The 12,390-nt window shown below is 43.1% G+C and overlaps 1 protein-coding gene across 1 annotated transcript; it reads right to left on the bottom strand.

The window, feature by feature from the left end:
• Positions 1-753: 753 nt before the first annotated feature.
• Positions 754-12,362, bottom strand: CSUI_002063 (histone lysine demethylase jmjd6a; the record flags this gene model as incomplete). Its single annotated transcript, XM_068062265.1, has 10 exons — positions 10,822-12,362; positions 9,587-9,932; positions 8,258-8,379; positions 7,093-7,262; positions 5,968-6,056; positions 5,030-5,110; positions 4,494-4,595; positions 3,545-3,692; positions 2,842-3,074; positions 754-2,101 (listed from the first exon to the last, which is right to left on the bottom strand). Exons 1-10 carry the CDS (start codon positions 10,961-10,963, stop codon positions 754-756), a joined length of 2,781 nt encoding a protein of 926 aa, XP_067925759.1. The 5' UTR covers positions 10,964-12,362.
• Between the last annotated feature and the right edge of the window lie 28 nt (positions 12,363-12,390).

Raw genomic sequence — 12,390 nt, 5'->3', positions numbered from 1 at the left:
TGCTTCAGAATCACGAAGAATTTTAGTCTCACTTCCTCGTTTTGAGAACTTCCTCATAATCGCATAGGAATGTCGATCTGTCTGGATCGTCTTATATCCGGAGAGCCGGGACGGGTTCAGGGGCGTGCAGTCTCTTTTGTCATCGTGTCTTTGCTGATGATAAACGATGATGAATGATTACTATGCCCATCGTTCTCCATACAGAGAAGAAGGTAGTAGCCAGGCGAATAAACTTCGTGAGGCAAGTTGTCTGTGACGTATTTCGAGTTCGAGAATAGGAGATACCCTTCTTATCTCTCTATCTCTCTATCCGTCTGGATATCTCTACCTAACTCTCTATCCATCTAGACCTGTCTATCTTCTCTCTGTCCATTTGAATCTATCTCTCACGTCATCTACCTTAGTAGTCATTTTTCCTTCTTTCTTTCCGGCAGACAAACATAGAAGATATCCGTTCAAAGGAGGAGAAACAACCGACTCTTCTATCTTCTTCTCTCCTTTCAGAGAAGAGCTGACAAAAACAAGGGACAGCCAACCGTCTACACAAGAAAAAAAAGAGACAAGGGGTGTCCTCACAGAGAGACTACTGCTTAGTTTAGAGACCTCCTGCCTTCTTCAAAGTTGAAAAAGACAACATAGCTCGCATCACCTCATTAACACTATCATCATCACCGTCTTTATTTCTTTCTCTGTTTCTTCTATCTTTTCTCCTCTGTTTTAAATCTTCATGACTATCATCATTTTTCTTCCTTTTCATGTACTACTGACACGTGTCCTTTTGCTGTGATGGAGTGAAGATGATGCGTCACCAAAGCTTGCGCTGTCTTCTTCTTCTCCCTGTCCGCTTTCTATTTCTCCATTGGTTGCCTCTCTCCATGAAGGTCGGTCGTTCTTTACATTCGGAGGATGAGGAGGAGAAGAAGACAGAGGAGAAGTTCCTTTTGTCTGCCTCTCTTCAACAGGTGCATCATAATGATGATGCAACGACGGAAAGATCTTCGCCTTGTCCCTGCTCATATCTCTTCGGGGTGATGATAACAATAGCGATGATGAAGATAGTCTTCTTCTTGCATCATTATCATCGACATTCTCATTCTTATCCTCATGATCTTCAGGATTGAGACAGCTGCTACTAACTCTCTTCAAATGACAAGACGAATCGCGCGTCTTCTTTTCCGGATCATCTTCCTCCTCCTCTTCTTCATCACTAGTACTTTCTTCTTCAACTTTATTCTGTTCATTACGAGCATCATTCCGACTTCGTGGTCCTGTTGCTAGTGTTTTCCGTGCATCCCGATTTCTTGTTTTATCTTCATCTTCTCGCTGGTGGCTTGCATTTCTCTTCCTTTCTTCTTTGTCCTCTTTGAATTCTCTCGCCTTTATCACGGAACATCTCCTCCCTGTCTCTCTGTCTTCTTCTTCGACTACTTTTCTTCCACTGATAACATGAGAAGTCTTACCGTAAGAAGAAGATCCTTCTACAAAACTCGCCTCACCTTCCTTGGAGGCCGCACGATCATCTTGATGATGTCTGCTCAATGGAAGAAAAGACGAAGGCACTTTGGTTTTAAAGCCGTTCTTCTCACTCTTCTCTAAGCTCACATCTCTCATCAGGAAGCAGTTCCCCTCACTTGTTAAAGAAGAGCAGGAAGAACTCCCTCGAGAGAGAGGGTTTGTTCGCGGTTTTCCAAGAAGGTCAAGTCGAGAAAAAGAAACATCAACCTTAGCATTCTCCCCCGAGCCTTCATCATTCTTTGTATGAAGGTGATGAGGTGGGTACAGATGACTATGGAGTCCTTCATGTGCGGGCGATGGTAGGGAAGCCGAAGAGAAAGAAGAAGAAGGAAAACACGCAGAAAAGTATAAAGCCCACGTATCGGGATCGACTTTCTCTCTCATTTGTTTCACTTTCTCTTCTATTTCATGTAGTTCATCTTCATCCTCTGACGAATCACTACTACTACTCGATGAAGAAGAGGAAGAAGAGGAAGACGAAGAAGAAATCATTTCAGTCGTCCCATCTGTGCCAAACCCTCCCTCTATTCGGCGTGGAACACGTACACGACAGAACTTTCCATCGCGAACTTCCCAGCCATCAATCCTGAGAAAAAAGCAGGAGAGATTAGAAGAGGAACAAGAGAGAAAACATAACGAGGGGAGCCTCGAGAGGAAAAGACACGAGAAATGAGAGGGCAAGAGAAAAACGACAGGAGAAAAGCCAGGCATTCCCGATTCAAAAAGTGAGTACAGGAGATCGAACGATATTCCATGACTTTCTGATTGCATGTGTAGGCTATAATATCCTGTTAGATTTCGATCTCCTACAGAAAGCTGGATGGTAAAGAGATATCGCGAGAAACTTTGTGTTTATTCGCTGCGTTGTGGCGATAGCATACAAAGGGAGAGTAAGGAAGTCGAAACAAGAAGAAAAAAGCGACTCATGAGAGCACGAGTCTAGAACAGGATGAAAAAGGCCTGATTATGATGAAGATAAGAGTCATGAGCGAAGCCCTCACACCCCCTTCCCTAAATCTATACCTCTGTATCTGCATATCTGCTGCGAATATTTCTAGGTATCTATCGACAACTTTCTGCGTATCTATCTATCTTGTATGCATATCTCTATGTACCTACGTATGCCTTTCTATACGTCTATCTGCTGTGCACCTATGTATGTTTCTACGCTATATATCGTACCTGTGCGGATGTAAAGCTATATATCTATCTATGTATAAGTGTATTTATGTCCCTACCTCTCCGGATGCAGCATGCATACAGTAGAAGTAGAATGAGCTGTGAGGGGTGCCGAAAGCGAAGGAGGAGAGAGAGATCGTTGCTTACTGATTAGAAGCATCTATAACGCCTAGACCGCATGTCTCAGGGAAGAACCGTTTCATTCTTTCTCTCCAGAAAACTGCGAACTTTCTTCTTCCCCGTCGGGTACTTTTCCACGCAGGTAAAAGAAACGAAAAAGAGACGAAGTTTTGTGTGCATGCAACGCAATCAGAAAGATTTAAAACTGCATGCCACCATCCTGCTGGGACATAGATAATCTCTCCAGGACGCTGAAGACACTGAAGAACAAAACCATAGAACAGACATCTTCTTGACACATCTACATCACCTTCTCATTGCTATAGAATGCTCGTCCACCCTCAAAAAAAAGAGAAGAGAGAGAAAGGGAGAAAGGCGGCAAAATAACTACATAGGTGTGGATGAGAGTAGATAGATAGATAGATATAGATAGATAGATTAAAAATAGACAGATAGATCCCCCTGTAACTCATCACTTCCTTTGTCATCGGCAAGAAGATAAAGGCACCACAGGTACCTAGGGAAAGAAAAATAAGTTTCACACGCCAGTAAGATCCTTTCCCCCTCTCCCGGAAATGCTCCTCATCATCTTCTCTCAACTACCAGAAGAGTAATACAGACGAAGAAGACAAAAGAGGAAGAAGAGAAAGAAGGAGAGGATCAAAAGAGACATTGTTAAAGGCCAGACAGATAGTGGTTCAGAGAAGCAAGTAGTGTAGAGGGATGTTACCTCATAAACAGGCAAGTCAGGATAAGCTTTCTTGATTCTTGGGAGAAGAAAGTCAAACCACATGATAGCTTCATCATCTTCTCCTCGTCGTAGAAACTTCTTCCCTTTCACGATATGACGAGAAACTGCTGGAGGAAATAAGGCCCATCTGATTAGGAAACAAAAAGCAAAGAAGATACATACATGCTCACACAGCACGTACTTACAGCGTAGATAGATACATAGATAGATATAGATATATGCAGAGATAGTGGGGAGATGTATAGACATCCATTCACTCATATAGAAAAGAAGAGTGCGAAGTCGGTAGGGAAGGATACAGTTGCACCTATTTAAACAGAAAAAGCGTGATGTAACATAGATGTATCTTGTATTGCAAATAGGCAGTCATATCAATAGATAACTACACACGGACATACAAGGAGCGACACATACGATGAGATGTGAATAGCGGATCGAGAAAAAAAATGTCTCTATCTTCTAGTCTACCTCTATAAAGTATTGCTCACAGCTATATGAATCCTCTCATGCTGATTGGCCGCCCCTACGTCACCTACTACAATTGCCATACGCATACACACACGTGTACCCATGCATCTCTGTACACCTCTACGTACGCACGACGTTGATCTAAAAAAGATCCTTGGTGGTTTCCGTGAGAAAGGCTTGATAAAAGTCATACAGAACGACGACAGGAGTAAAGAGAAGAAGAGAGCTCTTTCCGCTTCTTTCTCTCTTCCTCCTTCTCCCTTTCTTCTTCTTTCTTGACTTGTCTCACTGTCACTTTATCCTCTTTGAAGGTTGTGTATCTTTCTTCCAGCAATTGATAAAACAAGACGAATATGTACGTAGAGCGAGATGTATGTATCTTAGCACATTCCCATGAAAGGAGAAGGAGAGACAAGAGAAGAAGAGTTAAAAATACAGTGCCAAGAAGAGCGAGCTTTACCTTTTAACTCCATGAGTGACAGCATTCCAAGCTGCTGTCCCCAGAGGGTCGATATGAACAGTCGTTCCGCTTCTCTTAGGTCCAATGCAAAACCATCGGTGTCTGAAGAGAAGGACAGAGAAGAAAAAAAGAGAAGTTACCTTGAATAGGTAGCTAGATAGATGGATAGATACACGCGAGGAAGATGTGAACACACCGCGAACAGAGACAGATATACACAGAAATAAAAAGGATAGAGATGTCTCGAGGAGAAGAAGTAGGAAAGATGAATGCGGAAAAAACACATGATTCTGTATTGAGAAAAAAGAGAAGAGAAAGGTAAGAAGATACAAGAAACGATAGAACACGAAAAAGAAGGAGAAGAAGAGTTCGCCGCCTCCCAACACCCCACAGAGGAGGATCACGGCTATACAAGAAAGAAAGAAGCATGAAGGACGCCAGGGAGAAAGACGACCAGGTGATTCATCCTCATTCATTCTCCTTCTTTCTTTCATTCTTTCTTTCTTTCTTCTCTTCCTTCATCATTATGAACTTACGGAGGTCTTTTCTCTTCCCCTACGATCGCATGCAGATCGATCGGAAAAATATCGGGCACTACCCAGTCTTTCATCAAACCGCTGTACACACAAAGATACAAGAAGACTGGAAGAAGAAAAGTGAAACAAGAAAAGCAGACTGTGAAGACGCTGATGAAGAAGAATGGAAAAAAGAAGAGGAGGAAGGACGAAAGAAAGAAGAAGAAAAGATGAGACTGACGACAATGGAGCCGTGGAGAGGCGCTTATAAGAAACCGAACACCCTTCTATATCAGTAAGAACATAACATGGTCCCGTCCTTTCTTTCCATCAGTCGTTACTGAATGTTTACCTGTTCCCTGTCCACGCCACTCGACTTAGAACATCTACGCCCTCCAGGACCCTAGCTGGGATCATACAGAGCTGATCAATATATACTGGGGCATACGTAGTCAGACCCCGTTATAGAACAGCTGAGCTATTCAGTTCGGCTCCAAGTATGCTGTGAGGCAGCTGTGATAGAAGGAACTTAATAAGAAAAGAGGAGCTTGGCGAGGGGTCGAAAAAAGAGAGAAAGAGAGAAAGAAGGAGTTAGGAAAGAAAGAGACGAGGAAGAAAGAAAGCAAAGGAGTGAGCGAAAGAAGGGGAGAAGAAGCAAGAGATCACAGAGAGGACACTTTGATAGAGAGTAAAAATTTGAGCTCTATATAGAGAGCGGCGAGGAAGAGGAAAGAGAAGAGGAAAAAGAAGAAGAAGAACACAGTAACGAGAACTGTTTTACTACGATCTCCTCTACCTCCTACTCTAACCAGACAGAAGACAGCGAGGGGAGGAAATAACCGAGGGGATTGTGAGCGAGAAGAAGAACCGAAGACAAGGAAGAAAGGAAAGGGTAGACGACTGCCTAACCGACTGACTGAGGAATAAATGAGTATAGGCATGAAGACATTCATACACACCAGGTATCCGCTTTGTCTTCTACTGAAGATTCGAAGAGATAGAGTGGGGAATCGTCTCGCTGATTCTCCATATAATCAATGAAGTACTTCTGCACATACAAGAGAACAGATAACAGAGAGGGAAACAAACAATCGGATAGACTCCCCTGTCAGACTACGAAGAAGTAAGAAGAATACAACCACTAATGAGAAGAGGAAAGCATTCAGAAAGAAAGAAAGAAAACTATTGAAACTACTGATGTGCACGAATGGGCTAGTCTACCGCAGATCCTTCTGAGAGAGATTGTGACCGCCTGATAGAAACCTTGTATTATTGAGGAACTGACTTGAGATTGAAAAGGTAGAAGAAAAAAGGAATACATGTACCCCGGTGGCCTCCTTTTTCAACCTCTCCTACTTTCTGCCGAACGAGTATGTGATATCTTATTGTCATGCATACACTCCATGAATATGATACATGATATATAGATATAGATATTGAAGAGAGAGAGTGCTTATGTAATATCTTAGCATATAAACACACCACGAATACCGTACCCCCGTGTTATATAGAAAGATCCATAAAGACAGTGAAGAGAGAAAGTGAAGTACATCCATGTAGGACTAAGCAATATTGGAGAATCACCGAACAGCTACCTACCCAGACACGTATTGAGAAAGGGAAGTCTTTCATGAGTCATACGGAACGATACAAATATGTGCGCCCATACACATAGAACAGAGATTTCCTCCAATATATATTATATATATATGTGTATACGTACATTTGTGTGCATATACATGCATATATAGATACATATGCGTATATGCATATATATACATATACATATATCTATATATATACGTATGCGTTGCTCCACATATGCAGCATGCACGTGAATCTGGCGCAGTATGTACGTCTGTACGCATCTGAGTCATCTTAAGCGTTTTCTTTTTTCTGCAAAACGCCTCTCTCAGAAAGGGAAAGCAGAAGAAGTAGAAAAAACAGACATGAAGAGATCAAGTGAAAGAGAGACAGGAAGAAAAAGAGTACAATGAAGAAGAGAAAAGGACTTGAGACAGAAAGAGAGAAAGATAGAGAGAGAAAGAGACGACACAGTGTATGCACATGAGCAATCAACGAACCATTTTCATTCGGATTTTCTCTCCATCGTCTTTCTCTCCGACTTTGAAGCGAGCTGTTTTATAAGTCCTTTCTAGTTCATGAAAATCCCACCGCTTCATAGCAGGCCAGTCATCCATCCATCCGCAGAGCAACACAGGGCGACAAGGAATCTCATACTTCTCAACGAAATCTAGAACAGTAAAGAAACAGAGACGTAGAGATAGGAAAGAGATAAGAAGGAAAAGGAGAGCAACTGAAGAGAGAGAGAGAAAGAAACGTCTATAGCGGATGCTCCATAAAATGGCACAAAAATACACTTGAAAAAGACACCCCACAACTCGACCACGTAGTCTGTGTGTGCGTGTCGATATCTGCGCGTATCTACGTGTATAGCTATACCAGAGTCTAGGGCATATGAAGACATGCATATACATAGATACTGGTACTAAATGCTATAAGAATACTGCAGTCCACATGTGTACAGGTATGCGCCTGCGTTCTGGAGTATGTTTAGACAGACCTGTGTGACCATCATACGGAGGTATGTGAGGAGTGAGAAAAAAAGAGTGGGAAGAAAAGAAGAGAAAGAAAAGATCACACTTGCTCCTGGGTCGTCTCCTCCCTCTCTTCTTTTCTCTTGGCAAAGAAAGCCTCTTCGTGTTGCCTGTACTTCACCGAGAAGGCTGAGCTTGGCCCCCAAGAAAGACGAGATCGACTCATAGCACAGAAGTGGTCTCTCTAGAGACATACAGCTAGACCACTCCCTCTACATCCTTATCATTGGTGCCACATCACATATATGTATATATACGTGAAAGCATCTTCGCCGTCCCTGTACTGCCTATCCACCTGCCTACCTTTCTCTTCCTCTATGTGTAGAAACAGATATGTGTATACATACTATGTATCGCTACCGTATGCTTCCACTAAGCATCTGTACATATGCACACATTTAAACATACTGAATGCATAGACATACATACATACATACAAGAGAGAGTCAGTCACCATTTTCGCTTACACTGCCTTCATATAATAGAAACACCTATACATGCAGGAATATCTATCTCTATGTGCATATAGTTGAGTGGAGATTGTGAAGAAGACCTTCAGAAGTAGAGAAAAGAGTCGTACAATGAGACACACGGAGTCAAAAAAGAGATGTGTTGTGTGTATACTCCTCACCTCTAAGAGATGTGTTGTGTTTATACACTCGAGGAATGTTTTCATTTATGTTGAAAGAATCCTCGCAGATTGTTGAGTTAGCATAGTCAAACTTCGCCCAATCTGACGAACTTAGATCGCTCCTGTAGAGGGAAGAAGGAAGAGAAAGAACAGAATCCTACTTAAGCTACCAAAACAAAGAAATCGTTTCGTATAGCTCAGAACACTGCGTAAACATTCGTCCATTCCCTACCGCTCACGTGGTGAAAAGAGAAAGTGAGAATGAAACGAAAGAAAGTTAGAGACACATTTAAAAGAAAGAGAGAGAGAACGAAAAAAAAGGAAGGCTTGTTGCTTTACCTCTCCAACGACGACACGAATACACGCAGGAGATACAGCTACTACAGTAAGGCATCTACAAGCACCGTATGCGGAGAAGAAAGAAAGGAATGACCCGAGTGAAGAAATGGAAGCAAACGAAACAGTACATCTCTGTCTACCCCTGTCTACGTAATCTACATATACATATGTATATGAACAGACGTAACTAAGGCTCTGAAGGTATTCGCATATATCGCTTGATGTCTCTTAGATGTCTTTACTTGAAAATATAGTGTAAATCTAAAATACGCCTAGCTATCTTCATGTCTCTGTGCACATCTGCAGTACACATGTTGACATATGCTTACATAACATGCAAGAGTACGTAAGAGAAAGATACACCTGACGCCTAGGGAGATGATCGATTCTTCTCTTGGTTGCTCGTCTACCGAGAAATAGAAGAAGACGAAAAACAGACTCTCCATAGACCCCTTCTTCTCTTCCCTTCTTTCTCTTCGTAATGCATACACCCAGACGAACAATGTGTTATGATCTCGGCTATATCAAGATAAAAGGGCGAGGAATGAAAAGAAACAAGTGAAAAAGGGAGGGCTTATGGAACTTAACCAAGGGAATACAAGATCACGCTCACAGCCAAGGAAGAGGAGAAGAAGACATACAAAGACGCATCTCTCCGTGGTAGAGACGACATTTCATCGTCGTCACCTAGGACTTCACATGCGGTTCATTGGTAAGAAACTGCTCGCCTCTCTCTAACGACATCGATGACTCTCATCGCGAACACAAGCTAGCCAACCACATACACAAAGAAAAACCTAGGACAAAGAGAGAGCGAGAGAGAACAAGGAGGATAAAGAGAAAAGAAGGAGAAACGAAAAGAAAAACACTGTTGATCAATGCTGGATCATGATCTACTGAAGTACTGCAAAGTAGCATAGTTATGATGTGAAAGGAGAATACGAAGACAACGGCGATGATGAGGAATAGAGATAGAAATCTGTTACCTACCTGTGATACTTTTTGGCTCTACGAACTCGATCAGCTGTCTTTTTGTGACGGAAGATCTCTCCGTGAGGACCCTGATAAGAATATCTAGTTCTATTACCACTCACTGGAGTTTGGGATGAAAAAGATGATGAAGATAGACAAGGCTCAGGAACCAACGACGAAGCAGACGGAGGAGTAGGAGATGGCGAGAGTGACGACGATGGTGCTGACGAGCTAAGGGGTGATGAAGAAGTAGGTGAACGGGAAGAAGAAGAGGGACACGGATTGAAAGGAGAAGAAGAAGTGGTAGACGAGGAAGATGTCGAGAGAGAAGGAGATGGTGTGACTAGCTGGCGTTTTTGTTCCCCTGAAAGGACAACAAAAAAAGAGATAACAGGATAGAGAAAAAAGAGAGATAAATAGAACAAGAAGCGTTTCTGTTCCCTCATCTCAGGTGTACATACACCACTGTGTGACGAGGAATACAGAAGGCCACAAAGTCGTCTCACAGAAGATGAGGAAACCACATGCGTCCTTCTAACAAAGAAGAAACCCTAAGTAAAAGAAGAAGAACGATTTTTTTTTAATAAAAAAATGCACCTGTTTCACCGAACAAAAACAAGAGAACCTCTCTTCCTTCCATTCTTTTAATCTCCGTGTGAAACAGAAAGAAGCTAATGACGTTCCTTCCTGTTCTCGTTCTTCTACGGCTATGAAAAGAAACAGCGAAAGCAAGAAGAAAGTGAACGAAGCGTTTGGTGAGAAAAAGAAGACGGCGAGGAAAAAGACAGGTAAGAGACACTCCGCACTGGTGCGCAACCGCCTATACTTTTTCTTGGCGATATGAATCCGGAAGAGGCGAGCGACAGAGAGAGAGACTCTTCACGATCCCGAGGAACGAACTAATGACCGATCGGTCCCGGCAACACGGCCTCATCTCTTCCTACGTAGACAAAGATCTGCAGCGGGTGATGAAGAGAGAAAAGAGAATCTTCTAAGCACTACGAGTATAGAGACACATAGGTAGACTGACTGAAGAGAGAGAGATAGACTGGCCGAAAATGAATGGATAGATCGATAGATCGATAAACAAGAAGTGCATGTAGAAATACCACTACTGTCTTGGAGGACCGTGAAAGAGACTCAACGCCACCGGTAGAAGGCTGGCAAGTCTGTCCTTCTTGCTGAGAGTGGCTAGAGTGTTCTTTCGGTTTACTAAGTGAAGAGGAGGGCTTCCGATCTGTCTGAAGACAAACCTTGAGGAGCAGAAGCTGACTGACGAGCACAGGGTGGAAACCTATGAAGAGCTTCATTCTTCCGATCATCGACAGGCGAAACAGAAGAAGCAAGGTGCTGCTGCTGCTCCTGCTGACCAGGAGGAAAAAGCAGATCGGCCATTGTGTCTGTCTGTTGAAGATTTTGTTTGAGAGAGAGGAAAAACGAGAGAGGAGGAGAGAGTGACAGATAATAGAATGACAATACGGTGAACTATAAACAGGAAGAGGTCAAAAAGAAGTAAAGAACACGGGAAACGCATACGATAGGGTAGCCGATGTGGATGAAGAAGAATGCGGAGAGAAAGGTATGTCTCCAGGGATTTCTTGCGTTTACATCACAGAGCAGCACGCATAGACGCTAAAAGAAAGAATAGAAAAAGAAGAGAAACATCGCATAGAAAAAGTGAGAAGGTGGAAACATGGCCTGGCTATCTTTTTGACAAGAGAAATAAGAAGAGAAAGTAAAGTTTCCTTTTAAGGAAGAAACAAAGAGAAAAAGACCAACATTCATGGCTCCTCCTCTGGCACCCTGCGTGCGAACAAAGCCGAGAGATCATGATAGTGTTCTTTTCTTCAGAAATCACATTGGCTCTCTTCTCTTCTTTGTCTGCTCTGAAGAGACATACAAGAAAAGAAGGAAGAAACCTGCTCCGAGAAGTTTGAAGGTGTCGGAAAAGAGAACCGATTCATTGCAAGAATCTCTTGTTCTTCTAGCAAACGCCGAGCCCGCCAGTTCTCAGTTGACCTTCTCTCACGATAGTGCCGTTATTTTTATTCCTCTCCTTTTTCCTCTACAACTCAGCCGCCAATTTCTTCTTCCTGAGAAGAGAGACCTTGACTGGGACGAAAAAAACTCGGGGTAAGTGGCGACGGTACAGAAGGTGAGAAAGATACCCAGTGACAGAGAGGAGAAAAGAGTAGTAGGGGTGATGAAAGCTCCCGACCCAAGGAAAGAATGCGAGTCCGGCGAGCTAACGAAAGAGGTGAGACGAAGAACAACAGGAAGACACCTGGTTCTGTGGATGAAGACAAAACGGGGGGGGGAGAAGAAGGGAAAAGAAAGGGGCTGTTGCGCAGTCGAGACGGGAAGAAGAGAGGGAAAAGANNACAAAAAGATAAGAAAGAGATATGAGGGCGAAAGCGAAAGAAAAATACAATGATGCCAATGAGCGAGAGAGAAAGACCAGGGAAGGGGAAGCACGGCTGAGGAGTTCCCAAAAAGCGAGGCTGAAAGCGACAAATCTCACTAGTCCTTACAAGTATGAAGGGCATAAGACAAATCCCGAGCTAGTAGATCACACTCACGAAGTCTCGCGACTTCAGGACTTGTGCCCACTAGGGGAAAAGTCTTCTGCAGTTTCGCCCCGCATGCATGCTGTTTTCGTTTATCTCCCCAAGAACTGAGTGAATGAAGGAAAAAAGTAGACAACCTTCTCGGTTGCTACTGCACCGCCGTCTCCATTGGTATCGGTCTCCACTTTTTTCCTTTCCAGCCGGCTTGTCTCTTTCCGCGTCCTCCCCAATCAGTTTTTCCCGCCGGTTTTGGTT

Source organism: Cystoisospora suis (assembly GCF_002600585.1).
Source record: "Cystoisospora suis strain Wien I chromosome Unknown contig_863, whole genome shotgun sequence".
In the NCBI taxonomy this organism is placed as follows: domain Eukaryota; phylum Apicomplexa; class Conoidasida; order Eucoccidiorida; family Sarcocystidae; genus Cystoisospora; species Cystoisospora suis.
The sequence above is the reverse complement of the archived record's forward strand: the minus strand, read 5'-3'. Positions and strand labels throughout refer to the sequence as shown.